At 36.5% G+C, this 17,840-nt stretch overlaps 1 protein-coding gene across 1 annotated transcript; it reads right to left on the bottom strand.

Moving 5' to 3' along the window:
• Positions 1-13,619: 13,619 nt before the first annotated feature.
• On the bottom strand, positions 13,620-17,840 carry LOC121415431 (mucin-6-like). The gene is made up of 4 exons (XM_041608634.1): positions 17,801-17,840; positions 17,286-17,411; positions 16,271-16,489; positions 13,620-14,908 (listed from the first exon to the last, which is right to left on the bottom strand). Exons 1-4 carry the CDS (start codon positions 17,838-17,840, stop codon positions 13,620-13,622), a joined length of 1,674 nt encoding a protein of 557 aa, XP_041464568.1.

The following is a 17,840-nucleotide window of genomic DNA, read 5'->3' as shown; positions in this document are numbered from 1 at the left end:
GATGAATGTCATGGACAAAGGTGCTGTCGTATTTTTATCATTGCGGTTTATCTTTATTTTTTCTTTATTTTCGTTGATCATGTTCTTCAATCCTCATCATTATAAATAAGCAATATGAATAAACATGAATTCTGCTTGGACCAACTCCGCTTTCATTTTATTTAAAGGCCTATATACACCAAAATATAAAAGTGTTTACCTGGTCCCCAGGGTCAACAAACCTGTACCCGAATGCACCTGAAAACATCAAACGAGACACTACTAATCCAACGACTTGTTTCTTGTGCGGACAAAGCATGGAGCTCCATGGTCAAAGTAAACACTTCGGGGACATCAAACAGACCATGTGAGACTCAAGCTAATGATGATAGAACAAAGACAAACATTACTTTGTAAGTATACACTCATCCATTGAGTCATAAGTAAGCAAGGTACGATGGTGCCTTGTGATAATTAACCATTCCGTAACTTAAGGCAACGTTAAGAAAATAATCAAGCTGTTTTGCTTTTCTTTTACATTTTGTTTCTATGGTAACGACTCACATTTTCAGCACTCTTTACGATGACGTGAGAGTGTTAGATCCGATGTTTAGATATATACATGCAAGAATTGAGAACATAACTACCTCTCTTTGTTCAAGGGGACAATCACCGGTAATAGTTAATAAACGTTGATTGAGTTGGATTAATTACTTCTCGACAGGCCATGCAGTGTGATAATCAGCAAACATTATTTCTATTGCCCCTCATTTGCGAAAGGTTCCAAAAGAGGGGTAAATAGAGTAGGCCTACCAAATAGTAAGGGCCATAGAATACCCCTTCCACACACACCCTCACGCGCGCACACCCTCACACACATACTATTTGGCCGACAATTTTTCTTACACAATATTATAACAACATTTTTTTTTTAAATAGAAATTTGATTAGTAAAATTGATCTACCATGTCTAGCAAGAGTGTATTCAAAGAACATACTACTTAGGATAATATACGGAAATCCTGCACCCATACATCAACACCCCCAACCCAACCCTAATCACCTGTCCACCCATATTCCCGGTTCCGGCAAAGTTATGAAGAGCTGATGTACCTGTTATAACGTAACATATTATCAGGACTTTAAATTTATTGATCTTGTTCATTCCCTACAATCCCCCCCCCCCCCCGTCATGGTCAGATGGCCCCTAACATCACCGTGACAGAGTATGAAAAGAAGTTTCGAATTCCTCGTAAAGGGCGCGATGACGGATGTCTTAATGTGAAATTTAGGGTTCAAGGTTGAAACCAAGATTGAATCATATCTGATATGATTCTTAATAACCACGAAACCTTTTGACTTGCCTAACGAGTGGTGATGTGAGCCGAACTGATTAGCATAATAACAAAACTCGGAGCAATGTCCTCGCTAAATAAAATTTTAACTTTTGTATATTAAATAAAAACACCAATATTTTCGAAAATCACATTAAAATACACCGATGACGAGACCGAAATAAAACGCTTTTGAAAGATATGCCATTATCGTCAATTCAAGGCTGGTTTTATGGAATCATAACAAGCTGCTTTATCCTTTATTGTTCCTTGCAATATAATGTATAGTTTATCTTCAATAGATCAGTAGTTTTAAATTATATGAATTGCTACAGCAATAAAGTTAAGCTAAAAACCTGACAAGGAAAGTTCCTGAATAATTTTGTACCATGATCTGAGTGCACATCCAGCCGACTTTCTATAAACGTGAAGAAACATCATCGACGTAAAACAACAAAAAAATAATTTGGATTCCAGATATTCAGACGAAAAAGTACGATTATAGGGTCAGTCAAGCCTAATTCTATTGTTTAAAAAAATAAGAAAAAGGTTGGGTTTTCTACCTTAAACCGAAGGCGTATGCAGAGGAAATAGAGTTGGTTTATCTCCCGGGTTTATAAAGCTAAAAACATGTCACAGAGGTGTTTATACATGATTGTATCAAAACAGATGGGCCATTATCGGAAACCCTATAAAACAAGATGAATAAATATTTATTTAAAAAAATCGTGAAACATAAAAAGTTCGTGAGGACCACGATGATGAATTTTCAACATGATTTAATCAGGCCAGGAAAATTGAAAATATTCACATTTATTTCATAAATTCCATTATTTTTTTTGTAGTTGTAATTAACTACTGTATGGGTGTGGGAATTGGGTAAGGAGTAGGGGCAGCCCCCCCCCCCCCCTCAAAGAAAAATAAAAGGGAAATGAAATCATTCACACACACTCATGCGTACGTAAACCCTACTAAATGTTGTAAAACAAGAAAACCCTAACAAACAGACTACATAATACAATAACACATGAGGGACACACATGCCAAGAAGATTATGTGTGCTTATGATACTTTCTCATTAACCAAGGACGTTAACAGATATCGTAATTTTTTTAATTAGTACTTTTAGACCATCTGTATTCAGTTTCCAGCCATTTAAGAGGTTGAAAACAAGGACCATCCAAGTTTTCAAATGTCCTCTGTTTAATAGTGTCACTCAGATATTCTCATTACGTTCACGGTTGCTGACATATACCTCCGCACACTCACAAGCATGCACAATTAGGCAAATTAAAGCACTTTTACCATGTTTACCGCATTGAAAGATATCAGCTGTTTGACGATAATATCGTTCTTGAAAAATAATGGTGAATTTGTATGACCATCCCCATCCCTTTTGAAAATGGGAATCCTATCCCCCATCGACCTTAATTTAAGCCAATGGAAGACAAATTATGGCGAAAATTATGACAAAAAAGTACGATACAACTACCTTTAATGCTAAGCCTTCCAATTTGACATTGTTACAAACTTTCCAGAACTTGAATTCAATTTAAGAACAAGGGATCAACGCAAGGTTGAAAATACAAAAAGTGATAAAAGCTTCAGCCGCTTTGAAGACGTCTCTCTGAAGTTCACTGAAATGGTGTCCGGATTTAAGAATGGTCTCCAGAGATCGAATAAAAACACGAACCAAGATCAATACAATTACAACCATATTGATAGGAAAATTTGATTTTGATTACCAAGGGAGCAAGTGGCGAAAGACGGCATGAGATTCATCCAGTTCACAAATATCTTCAGGATACAAAAATCATCTTCAAGAAATACGTGCAATCCTTTGATATTGGAGTTTGGGAGGCACGCTGAGCATGGGATTTTGGAGGGCTTTGGTAAAAATCAAACCAATACCGAATTTTATTGTCCATAATTTGAACATGACCCTGGCGTGTATGATGTGTATCCCGTGAAAATGAGCATCATAATATAGTCCCCATCAAAGGTCCCTATACGCTTTTAGAAAGGGATTGTCTGGATAAACACTCCACATTATTCATTTGTATTTCTTCATCTTACAAAACCCACAGAAGCTCTCTCGCTCGGTCTCTCCTCTCGATAGGATTTTATTCCGGACTCTACGCTCCATTTTTAGACGCATTTTCCTATTATAGTTTGGACCATCATGAAATAGTAACTGTGCCCTTATAGCACTTAACTGTCATGGTCTGACTGTCGGGAATATGGAGGGATAAACCCTTCCCGCTACTTTGGTGACGAAAAGATGATAGACATGCCACTTTTCAAGCAGAATGCATATGGTTTAATAAAATTCATCAAATTAATTTGATTGATACCTTACAAATTTTTGGGATAATAATATATCTTCCATGCATCGATCATCAAATCTTAACGTAATTTTAGTATAGTTTTATAGTACGTCAAATAATCGATCGAGAGATAAATTTCGTAATAGGACTTCAAAACCCATCACAAAGAGGGAAAATTAGTAAAAATTTACGTGTTTTAGATTAAGCCACAATTCTGGCAAATACCGCTTGATATTTTGGTCCCAACAAAATTGTCAAAATTTTGAAATTTCAGCTCAGTATATATAATCAGGCTGAGTACACACTTGACGTTATGAAGTCCATGCGTTTCCAAACTTTACCTCAAAATGATGAATATAAGCAGTTTAAATTGATCAAAAAACATTGTCGAGCTCTGACATTTACTGCAGCAAGAGGGTTTGAAATATGAACCATTCTTAATATCATACATTATAAAAGAATTTCCATTTTCACTCATCCGTTTCCTAGATTATAATTTTATGCACTGTTGCAAAATAGTCAAAAGCTTTAGTCACCAATTATACGTCGATGCCCTCTTAGAGTGCAGACAGCGACCCCTCCCATTTAACAGCATATTCGGAAATATGAGATGTGAAGATGGGCGGTTGCACGGAAATTCATAGGGATCATTCGGATCATTCTCATTTCCATCCAAGGGTGTTTTTTTCTTTTCAAAGATACACTTCACTTCTTAGATACCATTTTGTTTTGAACCTACTCCCACAATCCTCCGATTTCTCATGGACAGATGACATTCAATTCCAAAGTCATCAAATTGAATTTATTGCGATGTTCAACCATGATATTTTTTTCTTTGTACTGAGTTTGATCCCTGGGGTTCGATCTCGAAGAAAATCAGTTGAGAACTTGAAACAGTTCCTCTTTTTAAAGTATCTCGAGGACTTCAACCAATTATCATATTCTTATTTCAAATAATGTTGAGGGTTTGCTGCTCCTCTATCTTTCCATCTTTTTGTTTTATTTTCAGTTGATTTTTTTTTCAAACCACTAAAGGAAGATAAATTCACCCAAATCTATCAAGTCATCAATATTGGATGACAGAATAGAATAAAGTTTTTGCATTTCGAATTTTGTTTTGTTTCTGAGTTACTTGTTAAATGCAATTGAAACCATATTTTTATTTTAAAACAAAAGATGGTTCGGCTTCCGATTGCACTGTGTAAAGTCTTTGCTTTCTACTTTTATCAGAAGGGGAAACGGCTCCTTATGAAATGATTGAGAATTAATAAAGCGAAAGATTGGCTTAATAATCTGCGAATAGTCCCGGGTGTCCCGGTTACCCATATCATAATTTCTATTTGACAAAAAAACTGCAAAACTCTAAATATCGTATTAAGTATGAAACTCTATCACTAGGAATCCTGTTTTTATTCATTTTTATTTTTAAGTTCGACTATCGCTTCATTTCTTTAATCATAGAGTTTTCATGGAAGTAGATGGAGGATGAACCTTTAAGAACACCTCGTTCTCCTTCACATTTTTAGTTATCTATCTTGACCTTTAAATGACCTACACAAATTCTTTGTCAATTCTTGAAATTCTTTCCCTTAAGAGACGCTGGACATTATGGAGGAAGGCCCCCAGATGAGAAGAATTATGGTACCAACATAAACAATGCTCTATGTTTATCAGGCAAAGGTCAACTTGACACGACTCATCGCCATGTACGGGCGTAGCCTATTTTATGAAGTGGCGTCCACTTTAAGGTTGGCATTTATTATAAGGTAAATGAAAATTATTTTGTATCGTTACTTGTTTCAGCAATGTCGTTATTGCTCCTCTAAATTCTCAAAACTATATTATAGATAAACGGTATACACAGGCGTAAAAACTTCTTTACTCATGCATCATGCGTAATCAGTGTTGCCATTGTATCCATATACAGTTGTACGAATAATACTCAGCATATACTTACAGGGGCGGATCCAGGATTTTGAAATAGGGGGGGCGCCAGCGGCGAGGGAGCGAAGCGACCGAGCGGGGGGAGGGTGTGGGAGGGGGGATACCCCCCTCCCACGGCAAGGACTTTTTCAAAAAATCATGTCCAATAGTCGTATTTTGAGAGCACCTTTAGAAGAAAAACGCACACTTAAATCACTGTAACTTCATGAATAAAAGACACATACTGACTCAATTAGGAGCTGGTTTCCAGTCACACACCGTATAAGCGGTCATTCAAAACATACATTTGGCAAAGGCTCTTCACTTGCTTGCATCGTGTGATTGAAACGTCAAATTTAAATGATACGAAACTGAGACTTGTAATCGATAAGTTCCGAATAATCCATTCTGTTTATTGTCATTTGTGTATTTACATTGTGTGTTTCGAACGAGAATTGTTTAGTCGTATGGCAACATGCATAAAATTTGGTTCTTTTTTCCCCAAAATGCACAGTAAATTGTTACAAACTACAGAAAAAAAACGACATCATCTTCTGGTAATCAACCTTTTCCCAGAGGTCGTCCCCCCTAGATTTTTAAAACTATTTTTTTTTTCGATTTTGCTGGCAATTTTTTTTTAAAGATATATTGTAATCAGCAAACCTATAGATTATCAAACATTAAAAATGGGGTAAGGGGGGGTTAATGTCAAAATTTCTACTTTTTAACAATACACAATGTGTCCTCGGGACGTTTTTCCCCAGCACGAAAGTATTTTTCACATAAAATCTTCGCTCCTTACGCTGACATATAGCTGCCTATACACAGCAAACGCGGAGTGGGGTCGACTGGTGATTGAGAATATACAATTTTGCTCCTTGATCAGTGGCGTACCGTGGGTCACGGCATTGGGGGGGCACCAGTAAAAATTTCGGGTCACTTAGGGAGCGCGCGAAGCGCGCTCAGTTGTCAAGTAAACTGACCTAATAGAGATATTTTAAGGACATGCAGTGCCATCAAACGGATATGTATCTCACTGATTAAATAATGCGAGCGCGAAGCGCGAGCTGAAAATTTTTGATATTGAGGGCTAAAAATTGACATTATAAGCAAATTGTTTTGTAATCATGATACTTTACTGTCTCGCTAAACAAACAATGCGAGCGCGAAGCGCGAGGTAAAATTTTTGTATATACTGACCCTAAACAAGGAAATCTTAAGGATTATATTTTAGAATCCATTAAGAGTATAAATATCTCACCATAGTCATCTAATGCTATTGCCATCCTTTGCTGATTTTGTTAGAATTACATCTAAACACAGTCATGAAGCACCTTTTGTAGTCATGTAATCATGATTATCATACGCATCTTACTAATCAAATACTGCAAGCACAAAAGCGCGAGCTGAAAATTTAGGAAATATAGACCTGAAGAGGGGCATTTAAGGGTTGTTTGTAGAAATACTCTAAGACCCTACGTATTTGACTAACCAAATGATGCGAGCGCGAAGCGCGAGCTGAAATTTTTGTATATATTGACCACAAACATGGATATTTTAAGGACTATAGTTACGAATCCATTAAGTCAGAGTATACATATCTCACCATAGTCATCTAATGCGAGTGCCAAGCGCTTGCTGATTTTGTTAGAATTACATCTTAACACATGGATCACTTTTTGAAGTCATTGTAATCATGATTATTATACGCATCTCACTAATGAAATACTGCGAGCGCGAAGCGCGAGCTGAAAATATAGGAAATTCGGACATGAAGAGGGGCATTCCAAGGCTTGTTTGTAGGAATTCACTAAGACCTCACGTATTTCACTAACCAAATGATGCGAGCGCGAAGCGCGAGCTAAATTTTTTTATATTCAGATCAGAAAAATTGACATTTTAAGGACTGATTTTAGGAGTTCATGAAGAGCAGAAATCTCACCAATCCACTAATGCGAACGTTAGCACGGACAGGAAATGTTTTATATTAAGACCTTAAAATAACTTTCAGTAGTCATGAAAAAGAAGAATATATCCCTACTTATAACAATAATAGCTCTAATTGCGAGGAAATATATTATTTTGTTGTATGTTGATTTGAAAACGGGAGGCTTTAGTACAGCAGGTATCTCGTTAAAAAGTCTATGCGAGCGCCAGGAACAATGAAGACACAATTGAGCAAATAATGTTTCATGAAGTTGTGAAAAAATGCTTCTTATGTTATATAACATAATATAATATAACACTATGATCAACAACAATTTCTTCTTTCCCCCACTACGTTTCTCTTCCCTTTTCCCTCGTTTTCTTCTTTTCCCCGTTTTTTTTTTTGGCCAGCCGATTGGGGGGGCATGTGCCCCCCCATGCCCCCCCCCCGTAGTTACGCCACTGTCCTTGATAATTCGTTGGAATGATTGCTTCGGCGAAACTTAGTTGGAGCGCCTTGGATAATATGCCTCTGAATCTACCAGAAAGTGTAAAAGTTAGTTTACATTAAATACAAATATGTCTGACCTATACATTTCAGTGAAAACGTACATGACCAAGGCAGAATGATAATGCTGCGCACATGGCGCCCGATATAGGGCTTCATCTTTGAGTGAAGAATAATCTCGGGGATAGACATTATCATTCGTATCGTTGACACTTTCTCTCGCGATCTGTTACTTACAATTTAAATGTATTTGCCATAAAGACGGACAAACGCATGTTACAAAAAACACAAAATTTCGGGAAAAAATGATATCCAATCCAACATCTTCACACTGGTCACTGCACTGCATATCCCGATTACAAGTGGTGCAACTTTCCAACCAATAGACTTGCGCGCCCTGGAATTCCGGAATTTACATATTGCAATACAGTATGACAGAGGTGCATTTGTGCGAACACAAAGGCCATGAGCGTAAGTTAAAATATAGTTTTGACTAGATCTAGCCCTTGAAATTGACTACATTGTACCAATCCAGTAAATATAACCATCCAAAAAAAAAAAAAAAAATCCGGCGAAAATAGGGGGGGCGCGCGCCCGGGGCGCCCCCCTCTGGATCCGCCACTGACTTAAAATTACCACTTTTTATCGTCCAAACAATATCTGTTCGGAGATAATGGTAACCGTTATCTCACAAGTTATCTATATCAAGGGAGCATATTTTTCATTAAATCTCACTCACACATAAGATAATCTAGGAGTTCTTGTTCGGATGAGTTTTCGGATGTGGTGCAGATCTCAGCTGTCGTTATGATATTCGTATCCGTGGATTGAGTTGACATCCCGCAAGCCTGGACGGAAACCTTCTGTCTGAGACCCGGAGAGGTCAATCCTTATATTCAGGATATTACTTCTCACTCAAAATTTCCTTTAAGGATTTCCACTTTTCAGGCGGTTAGATGGTCAGAAACCAAAGGAAAAAAAGACATCAAGTTTAATCTGTGTTTGCTTATCCTTGATCATAGATCCTACATGTCCTACTAGAATCCATGTCCTGATGCACGAAAGCAACTTGATCGCATAATGGAAATAATAATTAACTGTTTTTTAACGGAGGAGTCAATTAGACGAATTTCGTTACCATATCGCCGCGCGAATTTTTTGACCGCGCCGCTCCCTGACTTTTTATTTTCAAGTCTTGCATATTAAGACCGCGAATTTGCGATGCCAGGGTACGCAGTTCAGAAATTACGCATAATTTTTGTATATGCATGTCAGACCAAAGATTGCTCAAAACGTGTACAAGGTCAAAATATATTGTATTTTCAACCAAAAAGTCACAAATGTATGTTTATTTCTACTTTTGCAGGCTTAAATTGATTAATTTCATGCTATTTATTATTGCAAAAGTGTCCCCATCAAAGTTCGTCGAAAAAACAATAAAAAAGAAAGGTTTCTGAAAAAGAAGAAAATACATAACAATCTAAAAATCAATAAATTACATAGGAAACTATTTTGGGTGGCATATTTTTGTAGATATATGTATGTGTATAGGTATTCTTCACTAAAGGTTAGCGCTCTTCTAGCTATTTATGCCTAAAGTGATTTGAAGGGGAAGTTCACCCTGACAAAAAGTTTAAAGGAGAATGAAACATTTGGAACAAGATAGCATGTGTGAAAACAGAAAAATCAAAGAAATCAACGAAAGTTTGAGAAAAATCAGACAAATAATGAATAAGTTATGAGCATTTGAATAATGCGATCACTAATGCTATGGAGATCCTCAAATTGGCAATGTGACAAAGATGTGTAATGTCACTTGTGAACAACTCTTCCCATTACTTTAGTATATATTTCACTTAAATTGCCTCTTTTATTACATCTACCAGTAGATCATGTGTTCTTTCTAATTGAGGGCGTGTAAAACAGATTTTTAAAGAATTCGTCATGGATAAAGAGTTTGTATCACCATAAAAAAAAAATAAAAAAGGGACACTTTGAGGGTATTTTATAGTCCATCTAATGGAAAGTTGTTCACATGTGACATCACACATCCTTGTCGCATTGCCAATAGGAGGATCTCCATAGCATTAGTGATTGCAATATTCAAATGCTCATAACTTTCTCATTATTTATCCGATTTTTCTCAAACTTTCTTTGTTCTTATTCTTTTATTATTATATTTAGACACAAGCCTACTTGTTCCAAAGCTTTCATTTCCCTTTAACTCTAAAGGGTCGGGGGCATGACCCTCCCCCTCAATTGACTACTTTTTTTTCTCGCACAACTTTTGAGCCAAAATCATGACATTCTATGTGTACAAAGGTAGATAAAATTTATAAAAGTGTGGTTATTTTCTGTTTTAATTGGTCTGCTTAATTAATCTATGGTTTAATTAAAGGTAGAGTCCACCCAAGAAAAATGTTGATTTGAATAAATAATGAAAAATCAAAGAAGCATTATACCGAAAATTTCATCAAAGTCGAAAGTAAAATAAGAAAGTTATGACCTTTTAAATTTCCGCTTATTTTTCACAAAACAGTGATATGCACAACTCAGTGACATGCAAATGGGACAGTCGATGATGCCCCTCACTCACTATTTCTTTTGTTTTTTATTGTTTGAATTATATCATAACTTTCTTATTTTACATCCGATTTTGATGAAATTTTCAATGTTATGCTTGTTGGATGTTTCTCTTTTTATTCGAATCAACCTTTTTGTTGGAGTGGACTTGTCCTTTAAATGGTCTGTGATAATTTCCATTGAAAAAACAATGAAAAACACCCAAAAAAAAGAAATAAGGAAAAAATTGGAGCTCGCATTTTTTCCTTGTGGAAAACTTTAAATTGGATTACAAAATTGGGCGTTAAATATCCAAATAATATCATTACATATTTTATTCAGGAAATATAAGAAAATTATTTTAAGATTTTTTTTTAATACTGGCTTGTAGTTTATGTGGTAAAGAATGTGCATGCCAAATTTCAGCGCGATCGCGCGAAGTGCGGACTAGAATCACAAGGGAGCCCCCCCCCCCCCCCACCCGTCCTCAATACATCTGAAATAGACAGGTCCTTTTCAGGTTAATGTAAAATAACATATCTTTTTTGATATCAGCAAAGGTTTGAGGAAAATCCATCAAAGAATAAAAAAGTTATTAGAATTGTAATTGTTCGATTCGTGACGTCAGATGCGAGCAGCTTTCCTACATACACTGACATATGGTATGGGGAAAAAAATCAACGATACGTCATTTTCTCAGAAAAAAATTAGAATGGTTTTTATTATACCTCCAGTGTATCAATACACACATTATTTCACACCTGTTTCTAAAAATGAAATAACAAGTCATCACGAGCCATTAAAGAATCAAATTTATTCTTTTTATAATACGTAATATAATTATGAGGCAGTTGCTCGTTTATGACGTCACAAATAAAAGAAATAATAACTGTATTAATCATTGATGGATTTTCCTTAATATATATATATCGACTAAGAACACTACTTATCTTTAAATTGTATCAGAAAGCTATATTCAAGGGATAGAATAGTATAGACCTAGTTCTAATGAAGAATAAATCCTGCTGAAAGTAGTAGAGAGATATCAAATTTTAGTCGAGATATTCTTTTCTCATTTCAACAATTTTTGGATAAAATTCACTAAAGACCTCAATTTCATTCCAGCACATTAAGAAGTCAAATGATCAAAGCGTCATCTCTCCCATATTATTAGCCTTCTTGTTTACAGGTTAAAAAATTGTATTCCGATGTTTTAGTCTCAGTTCATGCTTGAGAATTGGTTTTGTAAACCCCTCCCCGAAAAAAAAATCAGTATGATGGGGCAGCAGGTGACGGAGTGAGATTAGGGACCTGACTTATTGATTATGACATTCTAATTGTGAATTTACCTGTATCAGATTTTTTACATTTTTTACATAGTATAATAGATTTATATACTTCTTCTTTTTATAGCAATGACAATCACAACTTCAATAGAAAAATGATAGTAATGAGAGTAATAATAGGAGCATAGGTATTTATGACATCAATTACAGTTATGATAATTTTAATAAAGATAATGATAACAATAACGTCAACAATGATTATAATAAGGCGTGTAATCGACCCCTTTGTAAACAATCATTCAATATTCACACAGATGGATTTCCTAACATCCTCGAATTAAATAAAGGACAGAATGTCGTTTATATACTAAAAAAAGATATCATTATTGTTTATTCAAAATAAACATTTATCTATCCTGGTTGTTGAGTTGTTTTACAAATTAAATGTAGGATATACCTGTCTGTCTCAGTGAAATAAAAAAAAGGTTTTTTTTTCCCATTTTGGGGGTATTGTAAACAGGTGATACGATTTTTCTTTCAAATCTTAGTTGAAAGGACACCCATTTTTAAAACATCATGTTTTCTCCTGTGTTTACGATGTAACAGCAAGATATCTTGGAACAAATACTGACTATTGGCTTTTTTTACTCACTATTAAGATGGCGCTATACATTGTATTAATGCTGTTACAATTGATTATTCATTGCGTTGCATCAAATAGCTTTTGTCGGTTAGAGTATTGGAGAATGGGTAGTATCTTCACAATTTGAAAGGATGCTCATAATTTTGAATTTTATAAACGTATCTTTGGAGACAATTTATGATGGGTAATATATTGGTTGAATACTCAACAATTTATCCAAAATTATAATATCATTAGTTAAAATCCTTTTCATTTTTAAAGAAAAGCAAGCAAAAACTGTCTGTGTATAAAAATATTTCTGGGTAAAATAGCACAAAACAAGAAAGTCCAGTTCCGACCGCTGAACGACGCGCTAGCAGTAAGCCCTGTCACATCTTTAGGATTGTGAAATACAAAAAAAAATATTTCAATGTGTAAGTATCGCATTGTTGTAACATTGGGCATCGCTGCCACATTACCGGTTGTAACAGAGTCTTTGTTAGCGCTAACAAGGTTTCTGTGCGGTCAGTAGGCCTTCAGATTAAATTGCAACAACGGCGTGCCGGTGATATAATTTATTATTTTTATTATCTTTCTTAATCTATATTCTCATTGTCTTTCCTTTTTCCTTTCTCTCTTTATTAATGATTATTTGAATATAATATAGCCCATATAGGGCCTATATTATTTATTCCCTATCGGGAAATATACTAGTGGATATGGTTATACACATTGTTTTCAAAATTGTAATTTCTTTAGTTATAATTTTCCAATTTCTTCCTGTTTTTAAGTTACTTGCGAATATATATCTGTACATTAGCAAATAATCCGGCTAAAGCAAATAAAACGATATTAGTTAAAAACTTTATTGCTGTAATCATGGTCCATGCTGTAAACTCCACTTCTTTGTCACCCTTATTCTTACTCCCCTCCTGTTGTGTTTCTTACTTAATGCTACCTTTCCTTGACTTTTTCTTCTTTTTTATATATTTTTTTCTTATTGTTCGTTCTTCTTTTTTCTTTTTTTTCCTTCTTGTTCATTCGTTCTTCTTCTGCTGCTGATGTTGCTTCTTCTTCTCCTCCTTCTTCTTTTAGAAATACCATTATTTTTCGAAATATGAAAAGAGGTAAATGAATGCAATTACAAACATTTTATGCTTGGGAATGTTCGGACGAATTATCATTATTCAGGTATTCAAGAGAGTTGTTATTTTCAGATTGGTAGCTTTCTGCGGCATCATCTCTGGGTCTTATCCTGGCTTGTCTCTTCTTGTGATAGGCAACCCCAAATGCTGCACCAAGGATACCACCAAAAGCCACCAGGATAATGGTCATGCTAATGGCGAGGGCGGGGCCAAGGTCTGCCGGTTCTTTAGTTTCCTGACGTTCGGTTGTGTCTGATACTTCGTTTCCTTTCGTTGACGTGCTTTCTGTATCAACTACTGTCGGGTACGGTGTTTCTCTAACAACTGGATCTGTTGGGTACGACCCTTCACGTCCTTCTGTTGAAGATAGGGTGCTATCTGTTTTCACTCGTGGCTCCGTGTGACTAGGATTGGACGTACTTAAGAGGTAATTGGTCGAGGATACACCTGCAAGAGAAGTGCTGGCAGTTATGGGTTGCTTAGACATTGTTGACGCGGAATGAGACTGAGTACCACTTTCTAGCGATGTTTTTGGCTTCCTAGTTTCAACTTGAATTGTACCCGAAACGGACGAGTGTGCACTTCTGGTAGAAAGATCTGTAGAATTAGGTGTGGAAGTGGTCTTTTGTGTCGTGTTTAAGGAATCATTGTCGGTTGTGATCCTAGAGTTTGTAGTCCAGGATAAGGTACTCCGTTCAACTGATGTCTTTGGTTCCTGAGTTTCAACTTGAACTGTACCTGAAACGGAAGAGTATGTACCTGCATTTGCAGGATATGTAGAAACAGGAATGGAGGTTGTGTTATCAGTCGTGACTAAGGACTTGTCCCTGGTAACCGGGCTTGTCGCTGGCCCAGTCATTGCATCGGTTGTCCGAAGACCCTCGCTTGTGTAATCAGTGTTCCCAGGTAAGGACGTTGATAGCTCATCAGTTGAGATATCAGAAAACATTTGAGAAGGAGTCCTCTCTGTGGACGATTCTGTGACAGTGATACTGTCAGTATAATTCGTAACAGGGACTGATGGGTTAACAAGAAGTGGTTCTATGATCGGCACGGAAACAATGTTGGATATTGCTCCTTTATTGCCTGCTTCATCCAATGCTCGGATAGAAAAGTAATAATTGTGATTGCCTGTTAGGACAGGAAGGAGGATTGTCAATATCTCTGAGTGACCAGCGGGAGATATCCAAGACAGGTTTCCATCAAGGATCTGTTGTTCGACAACCAGTGGACTTTCAGTAAAGTTTGACTTCAGAAAATCGATGTCGTTGGAGTACCTCAGCTCATACTCAGATGCTGGAAATAAAAGTGAAATTCTCATAAGTCCATGTCATAAATTTAACAAACCCAACAAATTCCTCAAACAAATCTGATCTGCAGTATACATGAATGTTTGGCTGTGGATACATCTGGCTAATATTGCCCATACAAATTAGGTAAAAATCGCTGTAACTATTTTGATCACGCTGTCAATTTAATCGATTAGCAGAATAAATAACATTAAGAACTGCTACGAAGGCCGTACGATGTTTAGACACTCAACCCATTCCGTATGAACTTCTCAAGAAGGACGTACAAAATCAGCGTTCGCAGCTTGGTCGATGGTTTTGTCAAAGATTTTTACGAACGATGGTTCGTACGTCAAGTCTTACTGTTCGTACGAATTGTGGCTTTCGTAGAGATTCGTATTTAGGGCAGAGATTATTACGGCCGTCTTAAGAACGACATAAGACCTTGAGAAACAAAATTATTTTGGGTTTCATAATGTCCCTTGAAATCTTATTGGTTTTTTCGGAGGAATCATTTGAGTTATTCATTCGTCAACCGTACGGCCCTCTTACGATTTTTAGATGGTCGTACGTGCAAGAAGTAGTCATTTGTAAGAAGAGTTTACTATTTTGCCTGAATTGTGTGCCTACGTCTTACAAACGACAAAAAAAAAGAGTGCCGTACGAATTTCCAATCGTAAGGCGTTCTTACAAACATCGCAAGAGCTCTCAATGAAGATATTGAGGCGATTTTTCGTTGGTAAGAATAAAGGGCTTCAAGAATTCTTTCTCGACCCTACAAATCTTGCGTACTTCTTATGATGTTCTTGCGACGTCCATGGCCTTTACGAAGAAGGGGTTTCGAACAAACTTTTAAAAAAATCTTAGAAAAGACCATCGACCAAGCTACGAACTTACGAACGGTCAACGAATGATCTGCGCGGAACGCTTGTTTCGTATGTCTTTCGTAAAATATCTTCCAGAATCGTCTTTAAATCGTTCGTACGGCGTTCTTAGGCATGTTAGGGGTTTTTAATGGAATTTGTAACCAAGCCCTTACATGAATTTAGAAATATCCTGTATCAATTCTCTGTTCCTTTTTCACTAAATACTACTTTTTATTTTACTTGTTAACCGTCGAACACTGGATGAACCTGGTTCCATCAAACGGGTTATATGCATTATCATGTATCTGGGACGCTTATTTCAATAAACAGCTTGGTAATTTTCTGTTGTCCGCGGTGATGACCCTCTCGCCGACCCTAATGGTACACACATACCAAAGAAATCGAATCCAAATCGACCGATGGTATGCCATTTGAAGTAAAAGAGTAAGTTTGATCGGCCTGGAGCCGGTTTCATTGGTGTGACTGTGGCACCAGTTCCCTACCTGTTCCTTGGTCCAGATCATCTCCCACAGCCGTCCAAGTGAGAACGACCGATGCATTCTCATAGGAGAATGAAGAATATGCAAGATCCTGGATACGAGATGGAGATAAGATATCCGGAGCATTTGGGGTGAAGTTATCCACAACGAAGACCCCACCTGATGCTGATCGCATGAATGGATAGGAATCAGATCGTGGGGTTGGAGTAACGGCCCGTCGTTCTGTGAGGTTCAAATGAAATGATGGTGAAAACGAACGAAAATGTAGAATTTACAAGAGATAATATTAAGTCATGTGACATCTTAAACTGTGTAAAGTTCTAAATTATTGTGCAATTAATATGTTAAAATCTGTGTCTGTGCTATTATCCTTACCATGCTACCATCAGAATTAAAAAAAGGTGAATATGTGGTCGTAATGAAGTGGAAGCAATCTTACGATTGGCTACAAATTGAATCGAATTTGACTTTTACTCCAAAACATATGCGTGCAATCATCCATAATTTTTACATAATTATTCTTACAGCTAATTTGAACCCCCAAATAAAAAGGGTCTTTTCATTCACATTTTCAGAAAAAGAGCAAAATACGAGTTTTTTTTCCAATTTCGGATCGTGGACCAGTCGTAAAGTGTGCGGTTGCCTTTATAAATTATCGTCAACACACTCTAAATATGCATGAAAGGGTGCAAAAAAGGGTAAATTGCCCTTTGAAAGGGCCAGGGAGGGGCAGTGTTTTAAATAAGGGTTGCAGATGCTGTTTTCTATACCCTTTTCAAAACTTTTCGCCTTTTATGTTTTTAGAATACCGAAAGCTTCAAACTAAACCCCTTTTTTATATAAAACTTATCTTACTACGAATATTTTGCAGTGACAGTGCTTACAATTTCTGGATGCATATGAAATAAAATGGCTAAAAATCTCCTGTGGAATATTCTTCAAAATTTGACTGGGCTTCGATGGGCACTGATCAGGTATCATGAAAAGTCGGACTTTTCAATTCAACCCTTTTTCTTACTTCTGGTCGAGTAAGGCACTGTTGTGCTTGTACCAAGAACATTTACAGTAACGCTGTATCTGCCATTATCGTCAAAGTCTAGGAAGATTCCTGAATACACTCCGTCATCCTCCATGAAATCCGATCCTGGAAATTATATGTGACAAAATTTAATAATCATGTTTAAAATAATAGATACATTCTGATTGAAATTGACACGAACGGGACGGTCGGGACCACAATATTGTGTTTGGTTGATTATTTTGTTATTATAAAATAAACATATGTTATTGGTATATACAGACAGAACAACAGCACAATAGCAGAAACGCTAAATTTACCAAAGTAAAATATTTGTACAATCTCCCCCCCCCCCCTGTTGATAACGGAGTGTTGCGTTAACGCAACGCATCCTTTCGCGACAATCGGAGGGGGGGTTCTCGAAGGTTTCGTTAACTAAGTGAACTGTTATATTGTGTTTGTTAATTATTTTTTTTTCAGTCACTTTGTTTATTACTTTGATTCCCCCCCCCTACCCCAGTATCCCGGGATCGCTGCCAATGTTCCCTTGCACAT

Source organism: Lytechinus variegatus, chromosome 5 (genome assembly GCF_018143015.1).
Source record: "Lytechinus variegatus isolate NC3 chromosome 5, Lvar_3.0, whole genome shotgun sequence".
NCBI lineage: Eukaryota > Metazoa > Echinodermata > Echinoidea > Temnopleuroida > Toxopneustidae > Lytechinus > Lytechinus variegatus.
The sequence above is the reverse complement of the archived record's forward strand: the minus strand, read 5'-3'. Positions and strand labels throughout refer to the sequence as shown.